Below are 27,535 nucleotides of genomic sequence, written 5' to 3'. Positions count from 1 at the left end.
AGGTGAGCAGAGTCATGCTTGCCATCCACCGGCTCCTGTCCCGCCATCTAGTGGGGTGTCTCCATATGGCACAGGCATCCAGAAAGCCTTAAGGCTGACACATAAATAGAGAGCTTGAAGGAGGACGTCTTCTTTGAGTCTTCAGAACAGGGATCACTAAGTTAACTGAAGATGTCTTCAGGGTGAAGAACTGGGAAGAGATGTTTGCCTTAGAAGCACTGGCTAACTTTGAAGTGGCACTCGTGGATAGAAACTGTAACCTTGACTCATGTTGCAGTAAAACCAGCTCCATGGATGGAGCCATGAGCTGCCCTGCTAGGACCCTCTTCCCCAGGACTCAGCAGCTGTTTGTGCTCAGGCCCATCCCTCACTCCCCACCAGGGCTGTGCTGCAGCCACACTGTGTCTGGCCCCACATCTGGCTCATCCCAGCCCTTGGCGTGGCTTTAGACATTGGTTTCACACCACTGGCCCGGCTGGGACACCCTGGGACTGAGCCCTGGCTGGGGAAGACAATTCCCCTGCCTGCAGTTCTAGCTCCCCTTCCCTTATGTAGCCAGCCTGGCTGCTCCATGAGAAGTCAACTTGAGCTCTCTTAACAAATGGATCTGCTTGTGAACTATCTCTGTTGTGGAGAATAAATAGGATAAATTCCATTCCCATTCTTTGCAAAACAATTGAACCAGCCAGGCAGGCATGGATAAATTTTTTTTTTTGGTGGATGACTTTATAAAACTTCCACTCTGCTGTAAGAAGGGATATCTCTGCAGAGAGACATCCAGGTTTACTGCCCATGGAGTAAGGAGAGTTCCAGACAACACAAGAAATTAAATCCCTGCTTACCTTTGCCTTAGGTTTGGCATGGAAGGAGCCCTTTCTGCAGCATACCCCTAATCTGAGTCAAAGGATTGTACCACACTATATTTAAATAGGAATAAAATAGGGACTCACTAGGATTAAAACTCTGGGCACTGCAGAACCTGAATGCTTCTCCTTCTGTGTACATATGATTTCCATGCAGACCCATCTTGCCATGCAAGGCAATATTCCTCTCTCATAACATCCCTTTTCCCATTCTGAATATGGATTTGAGGATATTAATTTTATCCTGGTTATGTAACCACTCTAAACAGGTAAGAATGACAGCACATAGTTCATCTAAGAATCACTTGGTGATTAATAGAGTTAAAATGGACCCTAAAAAGAGACAGGCAGAATCAGCCATTATTTGTGTCAACAGTAACAGATCTAACATGCTTTCTGATCTCCAGTGAGCAGGTTTCTAGCTTATTCTCAAAAACCTGCCAGGACAGAGAACTAGGTAGACAGCCTATTCTTTGCTTCTCGATTGACTGTACTAGCTAATCTAAATCTCAATGGCTAATCTAAGTCTTCCTCGAAGCAAAACAAACTAACTCATTTTCCTTTTACTCATTCCCTCTGCTCTTGTGAGCCCTTGCATACCTGTTTCAAAGTGTGTTGTTGAAGCTGGAGTCAGTGCTCCTGGAAATACCAACACCACCAAACAGAGCTCAGCCCCTCACATCTACGACAGCACAAGTTTCTCACACATAACATCACCACTTAGCTACTCCAATATGGCATGGCCTTTTCTCGGAGCAGAAATAGACATCAGATTTTTTTTTTTCCACTGAAAGGCTGGTCAAGCATTAGAACAGACTGCCCAGGGATGTAGTCGAGTCACCATCCCTGGAAGTATTTCAAAGACATGTAGATGTGGAACTCAGGGAGACACGGTTTAGTTGTGGACTCGGCAGTACTGGGTTAACAATTGGACTCAATGATCTCAGAGGCCTTTTTCAAATTAAATGTTTCTATGACTCTATGATTCTGGTTCAGTTTTGGATCCACCAGTATCCCAGATCTTTTCTGTAAAACTGCTGCCCAGTTCTCTGTCCTGTGTCCATGGCTGATCATTTCTGCTCTGCATTTGTGAGCATGACATCAGAGCATCCATATGGAGCACATCATCTCAGCATTCCCTGGCATTTGCCAGCAGCAGTAGCCTACAACAGAGCAGAGGACCAGGACCAGGATAAAGTAGCACTTCTCCTATGCACTCTTTCAGTTTCTAGTAATGTGTGGTTCAGAGCTTGTTTGAATGTAATGCTGCATCTTTGTGTTCAAAAGCCTTTGGTAGGTTTTCCTTTTAGCAAATGTTTGACTGCTCATTGATGGGCTGGCCTTGTGCAAATGCCTTCTAACAATTCAGGCCACTTGTCCCATGTGTCAAAATCTCTTTTTAATTCCAGTCTTAATCTCCAATACACTTGTGGTCCTTCCCAATGTAATGTTACTGCCACTTTAATGAACGTGCTCTCTATTCCATCGTTGAGCACATCAGTGGGACACACTGGCAGCAGACCTCAGGATCAGGTGCAGACATTTCCACCACAGCCCTTTCAGCCACCTGGATGTTTATACGGTTAGTAAGTATAAAACTGCAGGTGGGCAGCACCTTGCTTCAGAGTTCTTAACTTGCGAATCACAGTCCTGTTTTTCCTAAAAACGCAGCAGTTGCTGCGCCGGCTGACAGGCTCACACCCCCAGAGCAGGGTTTGGGTGAGGTGGCCTGGTGCAAGCAGTGCCACAGATAAAAGGGTTTGTGGCTGCACAGTGACCTCTGTGTCTGTTCGCAGAAGTGCAGCAGCCAGCGGGATAACAGTCAATACTGCAAATGCCAAGGTACGAACACCTGCATTTGTTGTGAGTGCAAGAGGGGTTGTTGCTCAACCGAAGAGCTTCCTTGTATTCTAAAAATTATGCCTTTGTCTGGGATACCTTAATTTATCTAGTTCAGTCTAATATGGTCTATCGTTTGTGAATAGATCTGAGCTGATAAGCTATACTAATGATCAAAGCACAACTCTTTCAAATGTTAATCTTGGGATCTGGGATTCTGGCTTAGTACACTGCCAATGTAAATCTAAATGATGAATTTTGGCTCGAGATCCAAAACAGTCGAAGGATTGCCAAGCACTGGAAGACTGACTATATTCATAACATAAACTCACCTGAAATAATCAAACTGATGGTCTGGCTTTGTAAGATCAATTCCCAGTTAATGAGAAGGGGTAACAAATAGTGATCAGATCTTTATTGCCTGGAAATGCCCTGGGGAAAGAACTTGAAGCAAACCAGTTAAAAGCTACAGTTTCCATCTGTGTGTGTTGAAAGAGGGGCTACAAAGTCACAGCTCCTTGTTTCAGTCCTAAATTCCAGACAGATTTGCGAAGACGTGAGCTGATCACGTCCATCCTCTCTCCCAAAGCCTTTGTGCTGGGAGATACAGTGGGCTAGGGGGCACTGGGCACAGACTGTCTTGCCAGCCTCTCTGCAGCACCAGGGCTTGCTCCGTCCTTTAATCCTCATTTTTTCCAATTTCTTTCTACCAGCAGATATAGATGTATACTTAGGATACTCTCCCCCACACCCGGCAAATGATGTAAAACATCACCACTTTTATGTGACTGTCACAGCCTTTTACAAAGGTTAGAAAAATACACTAGTGCCATCCCTTATGTCATAGCCCAGCATCACCTCTCTTCCTCCAGCCTCACCTCTGCTTTATTTCCACTGATTGCACCCTGCAGGAGACATAAGCTGAAGGGAGGATCCCCTCCCTTTTCTTACAGCTCAGTGGGAGTTGTCACAAAGGCTGAAAATGAACTGTTTATTTAGGGACAGAAAGGTGTTGTATCAGCTGTCATCTGGCACTTTAATCCAAGACATAACTAGTTGAGCACAGTCATAACCACACAATACTTGATGGAAGTAATACTGCAGTAATTCACAACTGTCTGAGGTGTGGTTTTCCATGAGAAAGGCTTCTTGTGAGACTCTGCAGACACCTGCCTAGAAAATCCTCCTCAGATACCGTTAGAAAACTCTTCTATAAACCCACAGGATTCCATCAGTCCTTCGGGATTTACAACACCAAAGGTGAGGTGCACTATCAGGAAAACTTCTCACATCACTTTGGTTATCAATCGACAATGAAAAAGGTCGAGGGAGAGACCACATTTTTAACCTATCACTCTGAAATGTGAATCCAACTCTGGCTGGATGTGAGAAGTGCTTGAAGAGGCTGCCTGGGCAGAAAGCAGGTGAGGAACACTAAGGTTTTCTCAAATGATTTCTGAAAAAAAAAAAAAAGCGTTTTCAAATCTATTTCACAAAGTATCAGCACATAACATAATTCTGTGTTTATATGGGATCACAGGAAAATTTCAGTACTGGTATCTCAGTGAAGCCTATGCCAATTAAAACACTGCTAACTTCAGCTTGATACTGATTTAACTTAACTCCACATCACACAGGAGCCTTGACCCATTTAACAGATGCATTTTTAAATGACATCTCACATTTTATGCCTGCAACTCTTCATACAGACCTACAGGCAAGGCAAAGCAACCTGAAGGTCCATCTACCTTCACACTGTGCTTAAGGCTTTCTACCCTGACTTTAGCAAATTGAGTCTACTGATGAATTTGTGAGAGGTTTCCAGACTACTGCAGAAATCTCTTTTTTTCTAGAATGGTCTCTTGAAAAGAAATTGAAGCACACCTACTAACTGGATGTTTTTAGCTGCATATTACACTATGTAGAAGAAGCCAAATGTTCCCTTGTCACTCAACACACTGCTAAATATGTAAGTTGCTCTTTTTTTTTCCTGTGGTTTGTAAAAAGAGGGGCTATCTTTTATCAGGCCAGCTGCCACTGAAAAAAAAAACAACCAGGAAAAACATTTGGGAAGAAGCCCCCTCTTCAGGCCTGCAATAGCAGCAGTAGTCTTGAAGGTGAAAGAGAATGACTTATAAATTTAATTAGATTATGCAAAAGCTAGACCATCTTAAAAAAAACAAAGGCACTGATATCTGGAGCAAAGGAAGAAAGAGCAGGGAAGGAGGAGATAAAAAGGGAGCTCCACTGGCACACACAAAGAAAGCAATGAGCAATTCACTGCCTAAGGAAGATGAGGGACAGGGAATTGTGTCCTGTGCCCTGATGTCTCTGCCAAGTCCAGGATCATTAGCAGCATTAAGTGTTTCAGGTCCCATGATGTCTTTTGAAGGTATTTTATCAATGTCTCTTAAGAATCAGAGTTCAAGTGAGGTCTGTATTTGTTTCAGCTGTGACAGGCTGCTGCAGAAAATGGGGAAAAAGAGGTCTAGGCATAACTGCCCTTCCATCTTTCATCTCGACCCTGACTACTGAGCTAAATCTCACTTATCCTTATAAGAAAAATATACCTGCCCCAGCCAGCCCTTTCACGAGTGCATAAGCAGTGCCTCTGAACGTACCCAACTCAATTTCCCTGAGGGAGTAATAACAAGGAGAGTCTCACAGCTTCCTAATTATTTCCTTATAAATGTTTTGAAAACATCACTTTTTTGGAGGAGATCCAGCACCCAGTAGAGCAAATGTATGTTCATGTACACCCAGTAGGGCAAATGACTTTCTGTGTCTCTGTGTCGCAGCCCTTGCAAGGTCCAGAGCCCCTCAGCAGCGTGTGGGGATCACAGAGAGGAGGCAGCAGCTGGAAGTGGCCAGGACAGCTCACACAGACACAGCCCTGCCAGGCTGCCCATGGAGGGGACACCCTGGCAGTGGTGGGACACGGGCAGCAGTGCTTCCTCGGGGTGCTTGGGAAAAGCTGGGAAGCTTCTCCTTGGAAAGTCGGTGTGTGTGGATTTACGAGGCTGCCTGTGTTAACTTGGAAGCTAGTTTGGAACATGTGGATGCAAATATGCTTCCTAATAGAACACAAGGAAAAGAGAATGGATATACATAAAAAAAAAAAAAAGGAGGAAATAGAAAAGAAGCAAAAGGTACCCAAAAGCTGTACCATCTTGCACAAACCGGCAAAAAGAAAGTTAAAATGTGATTGTCCCAGCTCAGTGACTGAGTAATGAGAAAAGGGCAAGTGATCACACATCCCAGACACCTCATAAGAAGTTAGACAAAAAGAAAAGTATTACTGAGAGCTTAAAAGATTAGGAGAAAGAGGAAAATTGGTGTCGAAACCCATGAAATGCAACCACAGGCAATGATGGAGAGACACCGGCCCTGCACTGGCACGGGGCAGGACTGGTTGCTCTCCAGAGGTCCCTGCCAGCCCTGACCCCCTCTGACTCGGGAAGGATGAAACGCTGCTCCTCGTTTTGCAAGCTGAATCTGAGCGGAGCCCTGGCAGCCAGGAGGACCAGCCCTGTGCTGGGGTGCATCAGGCACAGCATCGCCGGCCAGGCCAGGGAGGGATTGTCCCGCTCTGCTCTGAGCTGGGGCTGCCTCACCTCGAGTGCTGGGGGCAGGTCTGGGTGCCACAGTGTAAGGAAGACATGGAGCTATTAGAGCGTCCAAAGGAGGGCAATGACGATGGTGAAGGGCCTTGAGGGGAAGCCGTATGAGGTCTCTTGGTGAGCAGGTCCTGGAGGAGGCGGAGGGGAGCCCTCGGCGCGGTGACAGCTCCCCGGGGCGGTGCCGGTGGCCGCTGTGGCCCTGCCCCGGCCCGCGCCCCGGGAACCCCGCGCTCGCGCCCCCCTCGCGCGGCGGTTCCGGGCGCGGCCGCGCGGGGGCGCCGCTGGCGGAGGGGCGGGGCGGCGCGCAGTGCGCGTGCGCGGTGACGCGCGGGGCCGTGCCCGCTATATGAGCCTCGGCAGGCGCTGACTCGGCCCTTTCCGCCCCGCTCCCGCCCCGCGCCTGGGTCGCTGCGCTGAGACCCCGCGCCCCCACCGCCCCCCGCCGCCGCCATGATCATCTACCGGGACTGCATCAGCCGTAAGGCCGCGGAGGGGGGGTAGGGGGCGCCGCGGCCGGGAGGGGCGGCCGGACCGGCACTCGGAGCGGGGGGGGGAAGCACGGCCCGGGCCCGAGCGCTGGGCCCGGCGGTGCCGCCGCGCATGTGCGAGGCTGGGCCGGGGCGGGGGGGGGGGGGGGGGGCGCGGAGCCCGGGGGCGGGAGCGATGGGGGGAAAGTGGTGGGTGCCGGGAGGCGGAGGCTGACGCGGCTGGGTGTGTATGTGTGTTTGTCTGTCCCCCGCAGAGGATGAGATGTTCTCGGACATCTACAAGATCCGGGAGGTGGCGGACGGCCTGTGCCTGGAAGTGGAGGGGAAGGTGAGTGCCCGCCCGCCCCGAGGGAGGGAGGAAGGGTTGCCGCGGTGACTCACGGCCGGTGGGGAGTGGGGGTGGCCTCCCTGCGAAGAGCCCAAGCAGGGAAAGAGAGAATGGAAGACTCACCTTGGCCCAGTGCCCCGTGCTGCCGTAGATGGTGCCTGAGAGAGCCCGGGTCAGCCAGGCTGGAGTGTAATGGAGCTTGGGTTATGCACCGTGCGGGAGTTGTGCTTTGGAATCATAGAATCATAGAACGTTTTGGGTTGGAATGGACCTTGAAGATCATCTAGTTCCAACCTCCCTGCCATGGGCAGGAACACCTTCCACTAGATCAGGTTGCTCAAAGCCCTATCCAGCCTGGCCTTGAACAATTCCAGAGGCGGGGCATCCACGGGTTCCCTGGGCAACCTTTGCCAGTGCCTCCCACGTAAAGAATTTCTGCCTAATATCTAATCTAAACCTACTGTCTTTCGATTTGAACCCATTCCCTCTTCTCCTGTCACTGGGAAATTAGTGCTCAAGTTGCAGCCAGGTTCCTTGCAGTGAACTGTGTCTCTCGAGTTGTGCCCTGCTGTCAGGTCATAGGAGTGTAAGAGCGGTAGTGCTAAGGTTTTTTGCAGAACCGTTAAGTTTTTTGATGTCTCTAAATCTAGATGGTCACCAGGACAGAGGGTCAAATTGATGACTCTCTAATTGGTGGCAATGCCTCTGCTGAAGGTCCTGAGGGAGATGGAACAGAAGCCACGGTCATAACTGGTGTTGACATAGTAATTAACCACCACCTTCAGGAGACCAGCTTCACAAAAGAATCCTACAAGAAGTACATCAAGGATTACATGAAAGCGTAAGTGTTAGTGGGCTTTTCCTTTCAGTTGGATTGCAGTGGTTTTGTGTGCTTGAGATTGTAAAAACAGCATTGGATTTATTTCTAGTAGATGTTCCTTCTGATACAGGTGTGAAACTGGCAGTGAACTTCAGTAATGTCTTAATGCTTGGCAGAACTGGGGCCCTAAAGAATGGGGGATGGAATATCTATGTTTATTTTGGCTGAGGTAGAGGACCTGATCATGTGCTTTGGATCTTATTTGTAGCATTGCTGTTTTCTATTTCTCCATGCCAGACCTTTATGTGGAGGGACTGAGGTGGTAAAGAAAAGCTTCTAAAGCTTTTCTAGAGTGACAACGTAAACAGCTAAAAAATTATGTGTGAATGGGTCTTTTTGCTAGTTTGTGGTGTAATAGCTGTTGGTTGGTGTTCACTGGGGTTAATACTGATAGTGAAAAAGCTTTGTGACATGGGTGGGTAATACTCCTGGTGCTGTGGAAAGGGCTTGCTGATTTTTGCCTATCACTACCCTGGCTGTAAAATGACCTTGGTAGGAATGGCGAGTACTGTTCCGTGATTTCACTTGAAAAACTAAGTTAAAACTGGGGGGCTTTGAGAGAAAGTGGGGGGAAAGGCAGCAAAATCTAAATTTATAGGTAGCTGGATCGACTGTTTGTGTTATGACATCCTGCCAGACGATGAAGATATTAAGCTAGAACATGTTTTCAGAGCACTTTTTCTTTCTCCTTCCAGAATTAAAGCCAGACTTGAGGAACACAAGCCAGAGAGAGTAAAGCCTTTCATGACTGGGGCTGCAGAACAAATCAAACACATCCTTGCCAACTTCAAAAACTACCAGGTAAGTTATGTCTCCTTACAGCAGTATTGGTAAGCTGTGATTGGTTCATCTGCTGAATAGCTTGTTGAGAATTTTGATGGCTCCTGTTGTGAGGATGCTAACTTGACAGTCTTTGAGAGTATTAGGGGCCCTGAGAATCAGAGAGGAGAAACAGCCAAAGACTGTTAGCTGTTTGGTGGTCTCATTTCAGCTGGTAATGCTTGTAGTTAGCTACATTTGTCGTTATGGTGATTCAGGGACTGTGCAGTTAGACTTGGAAGGTAGATCGCTTTGGCCCTTGCTGTCTTTTACTCTGTTCATAGAAGCAAGGTAAAGTTATTGAATCACAGAAGGCATTGGGTTGAAAAGCGTCATCGAGTTCAAATTCCCTGCCATGGGCAGGGACACCTTCCACTAGACCTGGTTGCTCAGAGCCCCATCCAACCTGGTCTTGAACACTTCCAGGGATGGGGCATCCACAGCTTCTCTGGGCAACTTGTGCCAGTGTCTCACCAGCACCACAGTAAAGAATTTCTTCCTAATATATAATCTAAATCTGTCTTCTTTGGAGTTTGTCATTCCCTGTTGTCCTATTGCAAGGTGCTACTGTCAAAGTCCCTTTCCAGACTTTTTGTAGCCCCCTTTACATACTGGCTGCTGTAAGGTCTCCCTAGAGCCTCTAGGGGTGAATAGTCCCAACTTCCTCAGTCTGTCCTCACAGGAGAGGTGCTCCAGGCCTCTGACTATCTCAGTGGCCTACCTGGGCTTGGTCCAGCAGGTCCACATCCTTCTTGTGTTGGGATCCCAGCTCCAGAGCTGGATGCAGCATTCCAGGTGAGGTCTCAGCAGAGCAGAGGAACAAAATCATGTCCCTTAACCTGCTGGTCACTGCTCTTTGGAAGTTTAGGTTTCTGGGCTGCAAGCTCACAGTCCTGGGTTACACGGACTTATTTGTCATCCAACACCCCAAGTCTTTCTCCTGAGAGCTGCTGTCAATTGATGCCCAAGCCCTGCATGTATTTGTGCTTGGGGTTGTCCTGACCCAGGTATAGGGGATTGCACTTGCCTGTTGAACTTCACATAGACCCACCTCTTCAGCCTGTCAAGGTCCCTCTGGATGGCATCCCTTTCTTCTGGTGTGTCAGCCATGATGGCACTAAGATGGACAAGCTGCAGAGAAGGAAAATCCCTGTGGCTGGTCAGAGAGACTTTTAAACTGAGCTTGGTGGTGTTGCATTGTTTATACAAAGGTATTGTATAAAAAGGCATTTTCTCCTGGCATTAGCCAATTAAATGTCTTAGAGACACATTCCTCTGAAGTTCTTTGTAGGGGAGAATATGAATCCAGATGGAATGGTGGCTCTCCTGGATTTCCGTGAGGACGGTGTGACCCCATATATGATTTTCTTTAAGGACGGCTTAGAAATCGAGAAATGTGTAAGTACTGAACTGAACTGGGTTCATGTGCCCAAGTACATGGTGAGCTCCTTCATCTCTTGTTCTTCTGTATCCCTCTTGAAGTTGAAGAGTAGCTGCCAGTTTGAAAACTTTAAGTATTTTGTAAGTGCAACCTGATTGGTGCTTTTGTATTATACAAAGTGCCTGAAAATGAGTACTATTCAGTTGTACTAAAAGGGGATGTATATCATTGCTGTGATTCCTGGTGACTTAATGGCCAAGAAATGCAGAAGGGATGGCCCTGTTGAGATGTGTGTAATTGGGATTTGGTTTAAACCATTAGATTAAAGAGCAGGTCCTCTGAAATGGAGCACTTCTACTTTTGGGTGTTAATTTTGAAGTACCTTGCATGGTCATGTTCCATCTTCTTTCACTTAATCTGATGCCCTTATACAAGAACTGTCAGTTTAAATATTGCCCTAAATTTGGGGACACAGTATTACTTGACCAGGTAATTAACCTTTTTTCTATCTGGAATCTCCCAACTGCCTGAGCTCCTGTGGTGTGCTTTAACTACTCTGTATTGGAATGTGGTTGCCACAAGATAGTATTTGGATCTCAACACTTGTGGGTTTTTGGTTTGCTTGGAGACCTGTGGAATTCACTGCAGTGTGGGATCAACAGTTGGTTTGCCCACTGTGGACTTGTGAAGTCTGTATATAGACAGCTAAATTTATCTGTAAAGCCTCTCACAGGCTTTCTGGTATGCAAGTGATGTAAAGATGAGCCAGATTCTGGTGTGGAGCAGTAGCCCAATCAAAGGAATATTTCAGTTGGCCAGACACAGCACCTCCCATAGCCTGATGGAGGGGGGATGTCTCTTCTGGCCCTGGAACAGGTGATCACCTGCAGGGCACCTCCTGGGAGCAGAAGCTTCTGTGTATGTCCTCTGTGGGGAGACATCCCTCTATGGGGGCATGCCTTTTGGATGTGTTGTTTGGATAACTCCACCTAGTTCAAGGTGGAGTAAAAGAACAGTAGCAAGGTGTTCCCATGTGCAGTAAAACTTGGTGCAGCTTTTTTCAGAGACAGCTGGGTACATTGTAAACTCTGGTAGTTATTTAGGATGTGCTTGAGAGGAAATCTGAACCTTGGTGTGTCAAGCAGGAAGGGTGTGAATGAGTGCTCAGCCTGGCTTGTTCAGCAGCTGGTGGGTGGCAGTTGCTCTGTACAATTGTAAAAATGATCAGCATCCTCTGATAGACCATGAGCACTTTTCCTGTTGCTCCCTGGTTTGCACTAAGATGCAAAAATAACTTCCTTGCGCTTTCTGCCTGCCTGACTGTGGCAGCCCAGATTGAATTAGGGAATACACAAACTAGTTACAGAAACTTGCTGATACTGTCATGACCTTTAACTAACACTTGCTACTCTTGTTTCAGTAACAAATCAAACAGTATGGTTTTGGATCACTCGTCTTCGTAGCTGGCTGCTGTTTCTTCTTCATCGGCACAACACCAGAAATCAGCAATGTCTAACTGGACTGATGTCATCTTGAGCTTTATTCACTTATTTTGACCCTGATTTGGAGTGTGGAGGCATTGTTTAAAAAAACGAAAAAAACATCTATCATGTAGGTTGTCTAAAATAAAACTCATTTAAACCCATTCTAGGTGATGTCTTTTGGTCTGATGTGTCCCTCAAGGTGACTTGAAGGAGAAGTTGCACCATGGATTGGATGCTGTCAGTAGCATAGCTGGTGCTAGAGCACTACAACTGGACTGTTTCCAGATAGATTTCACAGTTTGCCTGTGGCACTGGAGTGCAAAAGCAGGTTGATGTCAATAAGGCAAAGTCCAAGAAATGTCATAACGGAGGGGACCACTTTCATCTTTTGTGATTGTGCAGAGACTTATCTCTGGAATAGATAAGAAATTAATTATAAAAACATCCCCAAATGGAATATGGGCTACTCAAGCTGAGTGCTGGCTGAGCTGCTTTGTAAGACAAGAGCACTTGAGTCTCCCTTGAGCTATAGTATGTCTCCAAGATCAAGGCAGGAGGCTGAATGGGAATACTAGGGAGAGAAGGTGAAATGGCTCAGTTTTCCAACACAGCTTGGCTGTGGTACTTTGAATTTGACAGTTGTTGGGGAGCATATGAAATAGAATTCAGTCAAGTTACAGGATTTGCGGTTTTTCTGTACTTGGCCTCTTGGAGGGCAATGTTGGAATGGCCTAGCCCTGCCCTAGACTTCCTCCAAACCAGGTGCATGCCTGAGTGTTTGTAACTTGTGTTCCTTGTTAGCTGTGTTCCTTGTTAGGGAATGCATCTGTTTGACAGACCTGGAGCAAACGCTGTTGCTTCTCAGGTTCTCTTTTGAGATGCAACAGTAATGGGTTCCTTGCGCTTTCTGCCTGTCTGACCTGGTGGCAGTTAGGATTGAATAAAGGAACACAAATACCTTCAGAGCCCCACCTGGAGCAAGGGGGTGTTTGTTGCTGCTGACCCTGTTCTTCACCAGGGATGTTGCCTTGGACTGCTAATCATTAACTTTTTTCTTGCTGCAGTGATGACAGAGCCATGGGAGGTTAAGGTGCCTGAAAGGGTAGGGCATGGGCCACTTGGCTAACTGTTTATCTCCTTCAGAGTTTTCACATCTTTGCTGTCTTGTGTCAATTTTTGGCCCCTGGTGCTGGAGGGTGGAGGGGGGTTCTGCAGGGTGAGATAGATGTGGCAGAAGGCTGGGAGGAGTGAGAGACTGGAGGAGGGAGTGGAGTCTGCCCTAGTTATCTCCCATGTTCCTGCCTGGTTAAACACACCTACTTTAGTTCTGTGGGAACTTCATATATATATATGGGTTTATAATTTTTTTTTGTTTTTTTTGAGTTTTTTCAATAAAGGATTTTGGGTCATCTCTGCTGGATGAGGTATAATTTTGGTGTACCTGTTTCACCTGTTGAGGGTGGGAGGCAGGTTCAAAGCCTAGATAGAAGTCACTGAGGCAGCTTGTGCTTTTCTTGCAGAGGATGTTTTTAATGGGGCCAGGTGAGGATCTTATCTTCCCTTTCCTGATGCATTTTCATTAAAAATGGGAGCATTAAAAGAGAGGGAGAGGAAACAGTTGAGACTTCTCAGTTGAGTAAGTTAGTGTGGGCAGGGCAGTGCTGGTATGCCTGTGCTGCCCCTCATAGCCCTGGCTCCCACTTCCTGTGAGTCAGTGTTTAAAATTCTGGAGCTGATATGTGGGAGTGGAAATAACTCCTCCCCCCTGCTGGCTGGTCCTGCCAAGGCTGGGAGCCCTGGGCACCAGCCTGGAGCAAATTGCCACGTGGCACCTGTGTACAGATGGAGAGCTGCTTTGAAAAGCAGGTGCTTCAAAGCATGATGAACACAGCCTTGCTGCTTGGTTGAATGGCAAATTGTGTGTCATCCTGTCTGTACTCCAGGCTCATTGGGGTATTTAATTGGTGTGTGCAAACATTCCTAACTAAAGAGTTCTGTGCTCCAAGCAGGTGTGCTTGTCTGCACAGCACAGCCTCTGGTGGGAGGGCTCCTTTCAGCCTGCTGTAAGGAAGTGTCAGTTCAAAGGCTCTGGAGATGTGGGATTTTGTTTGTTTCTTCAGTAAGGTGCAAGTGAAATGTTCTTGCTGGCTCACTGCACTTCCCAAAAATGCATTGCTGCCTTCAGTTTCTCGGGGAAGAGAACAAGTCTTGCTGCTCTGCAGCATCACGTCTGTCAGATGCACTAGGGAGGGTGTGGCAGGGAAGGACTGCGGCAGTGCCAGGTGGTTGTTGCAGCTGCACTGCTGTGGGAGCTGCCCAGTCTTCTTTTAAAATGTGCTTATCAGGCTTGCATCTCGCATTCCTGGAAAGATACTTTCCGTGATTTGGGAAGGATCCAAATTGCATTTTCCCTGAGCCTCATGCAGCAGGTTAAGCAGCTGGGTAGAAACCTCCCTTACGCTGGCTGGAGTCTCAGGCTATGTGGGGCCAGGAGGGCGCTCCTGCACCCACTATGAGCTGGATGCTGACAGGAGGAGGAAGGTTGATTTGCTTACAAAGAGGAAAACCCACCTTTCTAGTTTCAGGCTTTTGTGGTTAAAGGAGTGATGCCTTGGGGCTGAAGGAAGCAGCTGCTGTGCTGGGCACATGTCCCATGGTCTCCTTGACTTTTTGCCTGCAATGTCTGCTTATTGTCTTACAGTTTTGCTACCTCACCTACAAATTCACTCTATTTTTGCCCTCTGGAAGCAAGCAAAAAACCCCAAACACTTTCCATGCTCCAGTGACTGATGTTAATGTCCATTTTGCTGCTTGGCCATCTGCTTTGAGGAGAAATGGTGCAGACCTGGGGGTGTTCATGCTGTGCACAGAACATGGGGTGTGCTGGGAGAGGCACTGGTGTCCCCACTGCCCCTTTGAGGTGCCCAGCTTTGCGCACTGAGCTGAGGGTGGATGCCAGAGCCCAAGTGGGTGACGGTCTTTGAGCCTTCCGCAGCCCTCAGCTTTGGCACAAGGAGGGAGAACCTGCAAAGGGAAGATTCTAAATGAAGGTATGTAGGAAACACAGCTGGGTTTGATTGGTGTTGGGGCTTTTTTTGTGAATTTATTTCTTTTACTCAGTTTAGCTCACAGCCAGAAAGCAGTTATAAGCACAGGACATGGTTGTTATCAAATAAAATAAGACTGATTTTTTTTTTTTTTTTAAATTTGGAAAAAAATTTGAAAAGCTGAAATTTGCTTACTTCCCTAAGCAATTCCCTAGCTGTTGAGCTGGCACAGGTCAGCCCACTTCAGTCTTGGCAGTGGGCAGCTGTTCAGGAAGGATGCTTTCATTAAAGAGCAATAGTATCCACATCAAGGTACTTCTGCTTTCTTGTACTCTGCTGCTGCTTGGAGTAGATAGGATGCCTCTCTCTGCTCCTGTGAACCTCCATCTGCACTTTAGCTCTGTAGCCACTTTCCCTGGGGTGTCACTGCCATTGTAAGCTGGGATGCTTTGCTCTGGACCAGGAAATCTCTGTGTCACTGTAGCTGGCAGTGGGAGAGCAGCAGTTAAACACCATGTTCATTAGCTCTGGGATAAATGTCTTTGCAGGAGGGAAAAACCCTAGCCAAGTCTGGAAGTTGTTGCCCTAAACAGTACCAAATCCATTCACAAGAGCACAATCTTGCTGGTTTGCAGTCCCTGTCTTGGCTGCCTTTTGGTTGAAGCCGCAGCTGGAAGCTGTTGTGCAAAGATCACAGCCAAGTGCCTGTGGCCAGGGCTCGTGGCTTGAAGCAGCTTTTTTTGGGTGCCAGCAAATGCTGGCAACCCTGCCAGTGTGTTCTGCAGGAGTGGGTGGGATGTTGTTGAGGATGCACATGGCTGCTGGGCATTTTAATCCACTAGAGCTGCATTCATCACCTTCTACCTGAGGCAGAAGGGATCCAAACACCTTTGAAGATATTTTTATGATCATTTTGGTTGTGTGATGCCAGTCTTGCCAATGTGGCAGCAGCTGGACACGCTGTTAATAAAATGCTGATCCATTGTTTTCTCTGCAGCCCACACTTTAACCTGGGAGCTAACAGCTGGGATTCACCTCCCCATCTTTAACCAGCAGCAGTAGGAAGGAAGCACTGCTGGCATTTTGGAGAGCAAACCTCTTTTTTCCTATCCTCAGTGAGGTGCAGATGTGCGGGCACAAAGCAGTGCAGCTGTTTGGTTGGTCGGTTTTTTTTTTTTAATAGGGAATGTCCATGAACATAGATGTTGAGAAAGTTATTTAAAGATTAGCTTCCCAAATTATTTGTAGCAGAGTGGTTGAAAAAATGGCCACGTAAAGCTGGGTACTCCAGTCTTCCTCAGCTACTAAAACCCCACTGTTGCTACTGTAATGGTCCGGTTCAAGGGCTGAGGTTTAGCTGCTTTACCTACAGCTGTGTCTGACCCGAGCTGGATGCCCCCGGCCTCTCCCATGGCACTAGGGAGGGATGAATTCGCTGTCCCTGCAGCTGTGTGCTTGCAGCAGCCACAGAACTGCCTGCAGCTCCTGGTGCTTCCTCATGGTGCCCACAGAAAGGTGTTTCAGGAGTCAGCTCTGCTCTTCACCCACCAGCTGCCCCAGCCCACCAGCCACCCCCAGCAGCATGTGCCATCCTGGTACCCCGTATCCTGATTTTCAACCATGCTCATTTCTGAGTAAATTTCTTCTCAGTAGCTGTTACAGTGCTGTGTTTTAGATTCAGAATCTGAGCGTGTTGGTAACACACCGATGTTGTTTTTCTGCTAAGTCGTGTTTACCCTAAGTCAATGACATTTGTCTGTTGTCTCATGTGCTGCCAGCAAGAAGGGATGGAAAAGAAACAGTATGGGGGGGAAAGCACAGCTAGAACAAAGGACCTGGGCTCACCAGGGATATTCCACACCACAGAATGCCATGCCCAGTATATAAACGGGGCAGAGGACTTACCATAAGGGGGGTCTGCCATCACTCAGAGGGTGATGAACACTTGTATTGTCCATCACTTGTTTTTCCCTTTTTATTAGCATTTTTATATTTTTTTTACCATTACTACTATGTTTTGCTAATTTTCAGTTATTAAACTGTTCTTTCTCAACATACCAGTTTTACTTTGATTCTCCTCCTCTGGAGGAAAATTTCCCTGGTGTGGGGGGAAAGAGAAGGGAGGTTGAATAAGCAGGGGATCTCTAAAGGTGTGGTTGTCACCTTGTGTCTGCTCAGGTCGCTGCTGGTACTGCCTGAGCTTACCAAACTGGTCATTTGGGTCAAGCAAGGATGGAGAGTGGACATGCTTTTAATCTCATTTAATGACATTTAGCACACAGAAACTTCTGCTCATGCCTGTGGGGCCCACTCGCCAAGCAGCATTCTGACCACTAATATTCAAGAACATCTGCATGAGTAGAGACAGCAGCACATGGGAGGATCAGCAGGGAATTGTTCATCGCTGCTGCGAGTCCAGAGTTTAAATTAATCCAAATGTGGGGGCCAGGGAATAAGACCTGAACGCCTCCGAGCCTCCTCCTCTCTTTTGGCAGATGGAAATCCTGCCAACAGCACTTGTGTAAGGGCATCGTGCAGAACAAGCGTAGCAGAGCTGGAAAGCTTCTGCTGGGTATTAAGTGATGGATCCAAATGAGGTTCTCCCAAATGCTCAGTTGTTATGCCAGCCTTGCATGAATTTAGACTAGTCCTGCAGTGCCTGGGTTACTGCAGAAGGTAGAATATGGGCCTCATAGCAGCATGTTGATCTTGCTGCCTCTGTCTCTCTGACGGTTTGTACTGTAAGATCCCATGGCTTAGCTGCAGGCTGGATGATGACCTGCCAAGGGCACCTAAAAACTCCACCTTCATCTTTACCATGTGCTCCCACCAGGCAGGAGCCAGCAGAGCCCTTGAATGCACGGCACCGGTCCTGCTGCCAGCACAGGAGAGCATCTTTCGTGCTCTAGATCAGCATCTCTGTGGGCTCGTTGTTCCCTTCTCTCATGCCACTTGGACTTTGTGGCAGCTTTTGAGGCTAAAATTCCAATTACACCCTAACATGCTAGAAAAGCTTCAAAATCATGCAGGAAGCAGGTTAAAAAGTAGCTTACAAGCTACCTGGCTTCTGGACTCTCCACTGGTTATCTTTTCTTAGTTTATTCTGATATAGCATTTCCATTTTTGAAGTGCTGTTTCCTCACTGTCCTGCTCCTCATTATTTATAACTGGTGTTACTTTACAGAACTACAGTTTGGCATTCCTCAACTTTTCTGGTTGCTCGCTGGTTGAAAACCCCACTGCTTCTTTTTTCTGTTTACTTCTAGCACTCTACACGTTTTTAATGATACCCATAAAAAAATCAGCCCTTTGCAAACACCATAAACCCCGCAAAAAAACGGAGTGCTCTGCACATTTTCCATTACTCCTGAGCAGAGCTTATTTACCTTGTCCAAAGGCACTCTGCAGATCAATAAAATACCTCCTTTACTTACATGTTCAGGCATTTCATGCTGACTGATTATGTCCCTCTTGACTGAAGACAAACTGTGAAGCAGCTCACATAATACCAGAAATACAAGCAGATCCAAAACTTTCCTGCTAAACTAATCCTGCTGGGGATTCCACTCAAGGTAACCATTTCCTCTGGAATGTCACAGTCATTTTTACCTGTGGTAAGGAATTACGACACTACTTAATCAGGATTGCATGGCGTCCCCCTGCATGGTTTTAGAGGACCATGTGAGGGGCAATACAAAGGAGAAGCTTACCTAGACTTGCTGGGTGCTTCAGCTTCACCTGCTGAAACAGGACACAGATCCCACAGAGGAGCCCAGCTCATGAGAGGCAAGAGCTCTCATCCTACTCATCCCTGAACGCAAGTCCACAGAGGACTCGAGCAGTACAATGAGGACAGCAGTGTGAGCAGGCCCTGGCTACTGCCTAGGAGCACATCATGTTCCACAGCAAGACACAAAGGCTGACTTCCTGCATTCCTCTCAGCATCTTCAGATGGCTCCTGCAGCCATCTGCCAGCTGGGTCCTGCTGTAGAGCCTGGGGAGACACGAGTCAGTGGCAGTATTTATGAAAGCACACACCCCCCTGGAATGCAATCTGCTCTTCAAAACTCTCAGCAGTCCCTCTCCTGGGAACTGGGCACTTAATGCCACAGGATGCTGAGCACTAGCCCCAAGTGTAGCTATAGAGAGATACCTACACAAACAACTCTAGAAATAAATGAATTGAGCAAAATTGTGTGACTTATGTATAAGAGCTGTTTTACAGACCTCTGAAAGCACTTGACCACTCCCAAAGCCTTTCACTGCTTCCAAGTGGACCAGTAATGGAATGTTTGCTTCTCACACAGACCTCCTGTGTCATCAGGGTGAGCAGAAATGATGCATACACCTGAAGGACATGAGAGAATGTGAAAGCTGAGCTATTAAACCTTACCTGCTTAATTTACAGGTATAGAAATGAGGTTATCCCCCACTCTGTGTTTTTTGCTCTTTCTTTAACATAAAAGCTTTGAGAATATAATGAAATAGTCCCTTCCCTGCTCCCTCCTAAAGACATGTTAAAGGAATAACCCTTGCAGTGTGCATTTCAAAAACGGGGGAACAGAGACACAGACACATCTAGCAATCTTTCTCAAACGACAGAGGAAGCCAGTGGCAAAGCCAGCAATAAAAATGCGCTTTGAAAAAACACTTCAGACTTATGCCACCTAAATCACAATGTGTTCAAGTCAATATTGTGTGGTACAAATTAAAATAATACTTTTATTGATATGCTTAAACAGAACATAGGTATCAGCATAAAAACCAAACAAAAGAGAAAACTGTTCCTTCCTGTACTGAACAGACACGTCACTTTTTCTTAGTAATCACATGGAGGGGACTGACATCTTCCCACTGACTTTATGGGTTTTTAACTGCACTGGTTTGTTCCCAAGGAGTCTAAGGATTGTGATGAGCACCATGGTTGTGGCTGTTCTTCCTATAGCATGATACCAGGAGGAGTGGCATGTCCATTCCACACAAACACTGCACAAAGGGTTGTGCACATTTGCAGGCTTCCAGACAAAGCCCTGACAGATCCCAGGGTATTAACCTGGTTACACTGGAATGCAAACCCACAAAGTTATGGATTCCTCTAAGACACATTTTCCATCAAAGTTATCGAGACTAGGAAAAGCCACAAAGCTACCGAGAAAAAGTAAAAGGAGAACTCAGAAAATTTCTAATAAAGATAAATCTAATACAAGTTTATTCTATAAACTTTTCCTGTCAAAAGACAAAGCATATATAGAAACATACAAGAAATATTCCTTGGGGAAAAAAGCTACAGAAAATTACAAAGTATCAGCTGTTTTAATTTATCTTTATCCTTGCAGAATTGCACTGTGCTCAGTCCTGTCTGTAAACACCACAGATCCCTCAGTGCAATCACTCTTACATCATAAATATTTTTGTTAATCACTCTTTTCTTCTCCTTGGTAATGTCTGTATTCCGGCTTCAGCTCCCATGTGTTTTTGTGGGTCCCCTTCACATTGTAGATGCCTATTTCTCTCAAAATTTCTTTCAAGTATATCTGAAAGGAAACAAAAGTTCAAATTAAACAGGCAGGCAATTGCCACAGTTCCTGCACACCTGCTCCACTGCAGGGACTCAGTTCCTAAGGGGCAGACAGCCTGGCTGGCTGATGGGCACTAACTGGTGTGGGAAGGACTCTGGGCTAGACTTTGACCCTTAAGCACCAGCAGGGATTAGCACAAGCCCCAGGGATGCAGCAGGGAGCACCCGAGCCCCAGAGATGATGGCTCCCAGGCAGTCCCTCTGAGAGGCAAGTACTCCAGGGGCTGCTGAAATGAAGTTACCAGCACCTCTTGGGAACTATTATGTCACACATCTTCCTCCTGCTGGAATTCCTCCAATTGAGCTAAAAGCTCTTGACCTTTCTTCCCGCTTGGGCTGGGATTATCTTGAAAATCCTTGCCTTATTCAGACTTTGTCAAAGCCTCAATCTGTTGGTTTTCATGCCATTTTGCAAAGCTTTGAGCATTTTGTCATGGCCTCATTTTTAGAGGAGAGCTGAGTGTATGTCTGAGAATTTTCTAATACCTTAAAATATTAAGGCTTGGAAGAGAAAGAAAAAAACCTAAACAAGTAGAGCTATTATGCCAGTAGTATAATAATCTTTGACAAAACACAACTCACTGATATTGCCCTCCTTCACTCTTTATAATAAACACCAGTAATTTTCTTAAGAGTCACAAGAGCCTACTTGTTTGTTTAATTATTAATTGGGACTGAGATGAGTGGATTGTCATGGCAACTACAGACCACAGTTTAAGAATCCCCACATTAAATTCATAATTGCTCGAGTTTGAGCAATTTAATCCTGTTGGAATGCTTATATTGAACTGGAGTTGTTCAAAAATACAAACGCTTGTATTTTCTGCATCTGCAGTTCCACTAAATATCAACGTACTCCAAGCCATTAAAACCAACAAATATATGTTGAAGACACAGGAAAATAAGAAAGGCTGATTTTCTAAGTGTTTCTTGCAGTCTTTTCCTCTCTGCTAAATGGAAAGCTAAGAAATACGTGAACAAAAAAATATGTTCTCAGTCAGTAAAATAAGTGTATTTTAGTAAAACTTATCCTTACTCTCCCTCTCCATGTACACATCAAATGTATGCAAAGCAGCCCAACATGTAAGAAAGGTGACTGTCAGGGATGTGCATATGAACCAGCTTCTTAGGGTCTTCTAGGGTGTTTCCTTTGAGCAGAGTAGCTGGGCTCAAGAGCACGCAGTTCACTGTGCAGGGATGGCTCCTCAGCCTTCTGGGGCGCAGGATGCAAACCCCAGCAGGTGGCAGCAGCAGATCACCGCCGTCCCCTCGCACACCTCGTCTGTTGCAGAGATGCCGTCATTGCTCCCCTCAGGTACCCGGGACACACGCACGCTACGGCAGCGATGCACCACGCGTGGTGTCAAAGCTGCTGGGAGCAGGTGAAACAGCCATTTCTGCATGGGTGTGTGCCGATGTGCACACCTGCATACCCACTGCCTGCTTTGCAATCCCTGCACACAAGGCAGTGTCACCCACAGACACTTCAAAGCGTGGCAGAGTGGGTGGGAGAAACACCTGGCTGCAAGGTTAAATTCTGCTCCAGATCACATGGACAGAGAACTGGAAAAAATCCCACATAACTGCCCCCAGTGCCGTGAGGTACACTGGTGTGCAGTTCTCGAGCTGGCGGATCTAGTCTGCCTGGTAAGCTGGGTCACAAGGTGTGATGCTGCTGCTGGGCTCAGGCAGAGTACAACCACTATGGCTGAACTGTCCACAGCACCCACCCAAACCCACCCACCCAGCTACATAAAGGCTATCTTTAATTTCAAGTACTTTTCAGAGCTAATTACCCAGGCAGTTCTGCTTCTCTCAGAGCCAAACTTCCAAGAGTGTAACAAAATGGAACAAAACCAACCCAAACCGAATAGCAAGGTAAGGTCTGAGACACAGATAACAGCACTTCAAGCTGGAACAGTGAACTGCAGCAGTTGAGGATTTGCCATTTATTTCCCATCTCTGCTGCAGGGGGTAACCAGGCAGGAGAGGTGTTAGGGAGGGCAGCTGAGAGCATTAACCCCAAAATATCACCGTGTGTGCACAGACAACAATGAACTGCTGGAGTTTTTAGACAATTATGAAACATCACTCTGTGTGCACAGACAACACTGAACTGCTGGAGTTTTTAGACCATTATGAAACATGGATAATCCTACTGTGCTGTGCTGTACATGAGAGCAAGTGGCTTGAAGAGATGAGTACAGGAGATGCTATGATTTTTCCTGCAGGATCAATTCTCCTTCTAGAAACCAGGACTCCCCACCTGGTCTGCAGTGCACCAGGCTGGCCTATGTATCTTGAAGTACAGTGCTCTGACACTGTACCATGGAGAGAAACCTCACACTACTCCCAGTGATGCCAAATACTGAATTTTAGAGCCTGGTGATCGCTAATCAGGGGGCCACCATGTTTTCTCAGAAAGGGATCCAGTGCGTTTATGTACATATGATTCTAGCACAGAAACTCATCTGTAGGTGATCTCTTAATATATTTAAAGCATCTTCCGCTCTGTTCTACCTTTCCTCATGATTTTTTCCATATAAAGTGAGATGTTATCATGGAATTATGGGATAAAAATTTCTGAGGAGTTAACTTACAAACTCTAAAAATACTTCTGAAACTTCAAGGGGGAAACAAACCCTGTTGTATTTAGGATAACCATTACTTAAAGCTAAAATAGAAGAAAAAATCCAAACAATCTACTCAATTTTTTAAAAATACAGTTCTTATGCCACTGGCTCCATCCTGCTTCCATTCTTCACAAATATTTGATTTCTCACTGACAGTATTATGTTCTCAGCCATGAAGCCGAAGTCTGGAATTACTGAAATATTTCCAGGGAGCATTCAGTACTTACATCTGGGTAGGTGGCAAAAGATTTGCCTACTACTGCAAATTGTTATTTTGCATTAGAATGAAAAACAAATCAATCTAGGTTTCCCTAATATGGCAGTCATTTACATTCATGCTTGTTTTGTGCTTTCATGACACAAATAAAGATGGCAGCAACTTCTTGTGCAACATGCAACATATTCTGTAGCAAGGGTTTAATTTACTATTTACATTACCATTACATAAGAAAAGTACCTTTATTTATTTGTAACTTCAAGTTCTTCAGTGGCTTAAGTGGGAGTCTACTGCAAGCTGATGTCATGGTAGATGAGATAAATCTGTACCGAGCTGCATTCAAAGTGATCGAGATAGTGACTGCCACACTTCTCTTGCCAAAAATAAAACCCACTTGAAATTTTCTTGCCACTTCCTCCATACCTTCCTCCTATTCCTTCCTCCTTCTCAGCTCCCATGACCCACACACCTTCTCTGCTGCAGAGATATGGAGCTGACTCATGAGATAAATGAATGGAAGACATGGATATGTTACTAAACTTTCAAGTTTCTTTCAAGGCACTCAACTTTCAAGTTTCTTTCAAGGCACTAGAACACAGTGAATCTACATGGATTTTACTTGGGTAACATCTTCGTGCAGCTTCTAACCAAACAGACTCGTCACTTATACAAAGGCTCTGACAGAGATACACTTCATTCTAAATGCGAAGTGAGCAAAACTAGTAAGCATCTTCATTTTTTTTACAGAGTATTTTTTCCATAATCCAGCTGTTACTGTTCTTTCTTTTGCTTTAGCTCTAACAACCTGTGACATTGGTACTCCATTTAGACTCAAACATAATTAAGTCCCCTTAAGTCTTCTGAAATCTGCAGCTGGGTTGAGGATATATATTGAAGTTGGCAGTGAAAAACATCAAAAAACACCGAAGGTCTTTTGCATGTCACTGTCACCCTCCCACTCTTGCCTGGTCTGCTCAAGGAAAGCTTGAACAATGAAAGAAGGGAAAGAACTTAAAAGTTATGGTTCATACATGAAGAGGCTGACAGACACTGCAAGACAACAAAACCATCACATATGCAGATGTCTTGATGCTTTTCTTGTCTGTGTATCAAAACACTGCTTAAAAGCAAACCCCAAATAAATCTTAAATATCAACCACCTAAACTCTTAACCTAAAAATTACCCTATTTGTAAAGGAAATCCGATGATTTTGGAGGCATTGAGCCTGAGCTCACGATGCCTAAGCTCCTGACATGAATAATCCCTGCATTTAATACAAATTCCATTAAATATAGAAAAAGAGCAACCCCTGTAGCTAGGCCAAAATAAAGTTCAGAAGCTGAGGGAAAGGCTGACCATAGACTAACATAAGCTGCTACTGCCAAGAGAACTAGGCTTCAGAGGACAGGAGTAGCAGGGGAGACATGAGAGCATTAGAGAATTTGTTTCCTAGTATTAAAGCAAACCTAAATAAAAAAAGAGACCATTTAGGTTACTTAAACCATCTCTGTCAAGAGAAAGCACACTCACTGCAGTGTTTGGTATCCTACACTGTCCTACAATACTGAACTTAAAACTTGGTGATTTCAGTTTGCTGTAAAACATATTTAGAGAGGAATTTCTAAGGTATATAATACATATTAAACTATTTTCTAGATATGTAAAATACATACAGTAGCAACTACTGAAAATGGTTGTATTTACAAGACTTGCAGTACATACCACTGGCTGTTTGGTTATGTCCACCAGGTCTTTAATGTTGTAATACTGATGTTTCTCAAAGGCTGAAAAAAGCATGTCCAACACTTGTTGTTTATCAGCTCGAGCTCTTTTTCCATCTTCTTTCTTCTTCTTCTCATATTCAATCTGTTACAAAACATGTTTTAAAGACATTCACATGTAATGCTGTATAATTCTCAGTGCTGAACATGAAGCTACAAAAAATCTCTTCTATTTAACAAAACACTGTTCAATGACTGAGTGCTTTTCATCTGGAAAGTCTTCTTTTGAACATTCAAATATTCTTTTAAGAACATAAACTAAGCATTTTGTCCTCAGCACAATAAACTTCTCAGATTATCTGCTTTAACCAGCAGGGGAAAAAAAACCAAAAAGCGGAAACAGAGCCTGCAAGTGCCCAAACCTGGGAAAAAAAATTAATAATGATATAGGAATCCAAACTGAGACTGTATTCTCACTCCACCTTTGTTGGTACCAGCTTCTGAGGTACAATGACAAATGTCAAACAACCTCCAAACTGCCATGCTCGAGAAAATCCACAGACTAACATGGCTACATCCACAATCATAACAAGCACCTGCCCAAAGAATGTTCCCAATGGCCCTTGGACACTGCTGCATTTTCTCCAGAAGCTGCACTCAAGGCATAAACTCCATTTCAATATACAACCAATCTTCAAAGACACACTTTGAGGATACGGATGGTTGCTCTTCAGGAGAAACCAGAGTAGCACACATGAAGTTGCACTAATCCCAAAAAAACAAACCTTCTAAGCAGGCAGAGGCCCCTTGTTGCCACACATCATCTTACTTCAAACTGTACATTAAAAATTACTTAACCATTATAGTCTGCACCAGATGACTATACATCTTCACAGAAACTTTTATCGCCTCCAAAAATACTTCCTCTGATTCATCATCAGAAGCACAGACCAGCACACCCCAAACAAAGCCCAGTTGCCAGAGAGCACCAACTGTGACACCTGCCAGCAATCACCCCACCCACCCCAATACCACCCTGGAACAGAAAACCAGCCAGCTCCTTGGAACCAACTGAAGTGATCCAGAAGGTAGTGTAAGTCACATAAACATCAAGTGCTTTCAGGCAAACTGCGTGGGTGAATCCATAGCGGCACAATGTACAGCAGAAAAGATGCATGTGATCAATAAGGGACACACGCCTGGCTGTACATGAGGTAATTCTCTATGGGAGTCGTTCTGCTTCTGATGGCTCAAATCTGACTCTCAAAAGGAAGACCTTCAGATTAAAAGCTTGGAAATGAAAATGCACAGATCTACTAGATACTAAGATCTTATTTTTAAGAAGAAAGATCGGTTTTATGGCCCAATTCATTTTTTTCCTATGTATCCTTGCCAGCTAACTCCCTCCTACTCTCAGAGTGAAAATAGCCTGTCTCTTGGTAGCTGTCCCAAAGTGGCTAAAGAATATTGCCACTTTTGCTGTGGCTCCCAGGTCTTCAGCCAGCCAACTACCTTCTTCACATTCTGAAATGGATGTACATCATTAAACTGGGTGCAGAGCAATTGTTCCCAACCTGTAGCTTGAAGTCTCTTACTTCTGCTTTAAACGAAAATGGGTGTGCACAACTAAATACTTGTCTGCTTTTCTAACTCCATGCAGTGTTATAAAAGCTACAGTCTCACCACACAAACCCATCGTGCAATTGATTTTTATCCAGTAAATAGTTTAGTTTAATTATTTAACTCTTTAGCCAGTGCATTTAAAGAAGAATAAATCCTCAAAACAGTAATAGCTTTGCAACATAACAAAGTGTAACATCAAGCAAAGCAGGTTGACAGTACATCATCTTGGTTGCCACGATCCACAGCAGAACTGCTGCACCACGAGAAGAGGAACACAAACCTATGACACTGGCCTTCCCCTAAACAATAGCAAGTCAAAACATTTGCTTCTTCTGGAAGTCCAACAGACAATTACTAAAAAAATTCCATGTGAATATTCTAATAGTCTTAATTAGTTACTGTATAAAATCAATTCACATAAAAAACTGTGTATCAAACCCTCCCTTTATTGAAAAGCTATTAGCTGCTGGTCCCCAGTTGCCCACTCTCTAATTAGCAATACTCTAGCATTTTCCTCTAGCCACAGCAACAGTTTCCACTGTTGTCTGATAGAAGAGCACATTGAGAAGTGCTGAAAAAAAAAAAAAAAAAAAGCCTGGTGTCTTCTGTTGCTGATTTCTTCTTTTTGGCCTTGTGAATACACTGCTCACAGCAAGTTACAATGCAGCCTTTCACTTTTTTCCTTCCTGTTTTCTTTGCAAACAGGATCTTCTATGTAGTAGGCTTAAAGCACTTTTTAGTAGTCATGTAATAAAATGCACCTACACTGTAAACTAATTAGAGGTCTTTAAAGTTCTGTGGTATTTTTAATTTAAAAAACACTCAAATACTATTTGATTTCAAGGAAAGACCATTTTAGGACAAGATGTTTAGCATAGAAGTTGTGAGTTTATCCCCCGAAGACTTTATACTGAAATCAATTTCTCTTTGTTTACCTTCCCAGGATGTTGCTTAAGCTTGCTTAAAAGCTGCTAAAATTGCCTTCTTTAAAGTATCATTTATACTGAAGCTGA

General features: G+C 45.2%; 2 protein-coding genes across 2 annotated transcripts in view; one reads left to right on the top strand and one right to left on the bottom strand.

Moving 5' to 3' along the window:
- The first annotated feature begins 6,678 nt into the window (after window positions 1-6,678).
- On the top strand, window positions 6,679-11,863 carry TPT1 (tumor protein, translationally-controlled 1). The gene is made up of 6 exons (XM_084201355.1): window positions 6,679-6,800; window positions 7,065-7,138; window positions 7,789-7,979; window positions 8,714-8,819; window positions 10,119-10,235; window positions 11,639-11,863. The coding sequence occupies exons 1-6, from the start codon at window positions 6,773-6,775 to the stop codon at window positions 11,639-11,641; spliced, it is 519 nt and encodes a 172-aa protein (XP_084057481.1). The 5' UTR covers window positions 6,679-6,772; the 3' UTR covers window positions 11,642-11,863.
- Window positions 11,864-19,456: 7,593 nt separating this feature from the next.
- Window positions 19,457-27,535, bottom strand: part of GTF2F2 (general transcription factor IIF subunit 2) — a 79,478-nt gene continuing 71,399 nt past the window's right edge. The window contains exons 8-9 of the mRNA XM_084227018.1: window positions 24,901-25,044; window positions 19,457-20,283 (exon numbers count right to left, since the gene is read on the bottom strand). Of these exons, the coding sequence (XP_084083144.1) occupies window positions 20,164-20,283; window positions 24,901-25,044 (264 nt within the window). The 3' untranslated portion in view covers window positions 19,457-20,163. The remainder of the gene's footprint in view (window positions 20,284-24,900; window positions 25,045-27,535) is intronic.

This window comes from Fringilla coelebs, assembly GCF_963513975.1.
Source record: "Fringilla coelebs genome assembly, chromosome: 2".
NCBI lineage: Eukaryota > Metazoa > Chordata > Aves > Passeriformes > Fringillidae > Fringilla > Fringilla coelebs.
Note: the sequence above shows the minus strand (reverse complement) of the source record. Positions and strands in the feature narration are given on the sequence as shown.

Coding starts and splice junctions, on each gene's coding strand:
- TPT1 (XM_084201355.1), top strand. CDS start 6,773: ATGATCATCTACCGGGACTGCATCAGCC. Junction 6,801..7,064: donor CTACCGGGACTGCATCAGCC/GTAAGGCCGCGG, acceptor TGTCCCCCGCAG/AGGATGAGATGTTCTCGGAC. Junction 7,980..8,713: donor ATCAAGGATTACATGAAAGC/GTAAGTGTTAGT, acceptor TTCTCCTTCCAG/AATTAAAGCCAGACTTGAGG.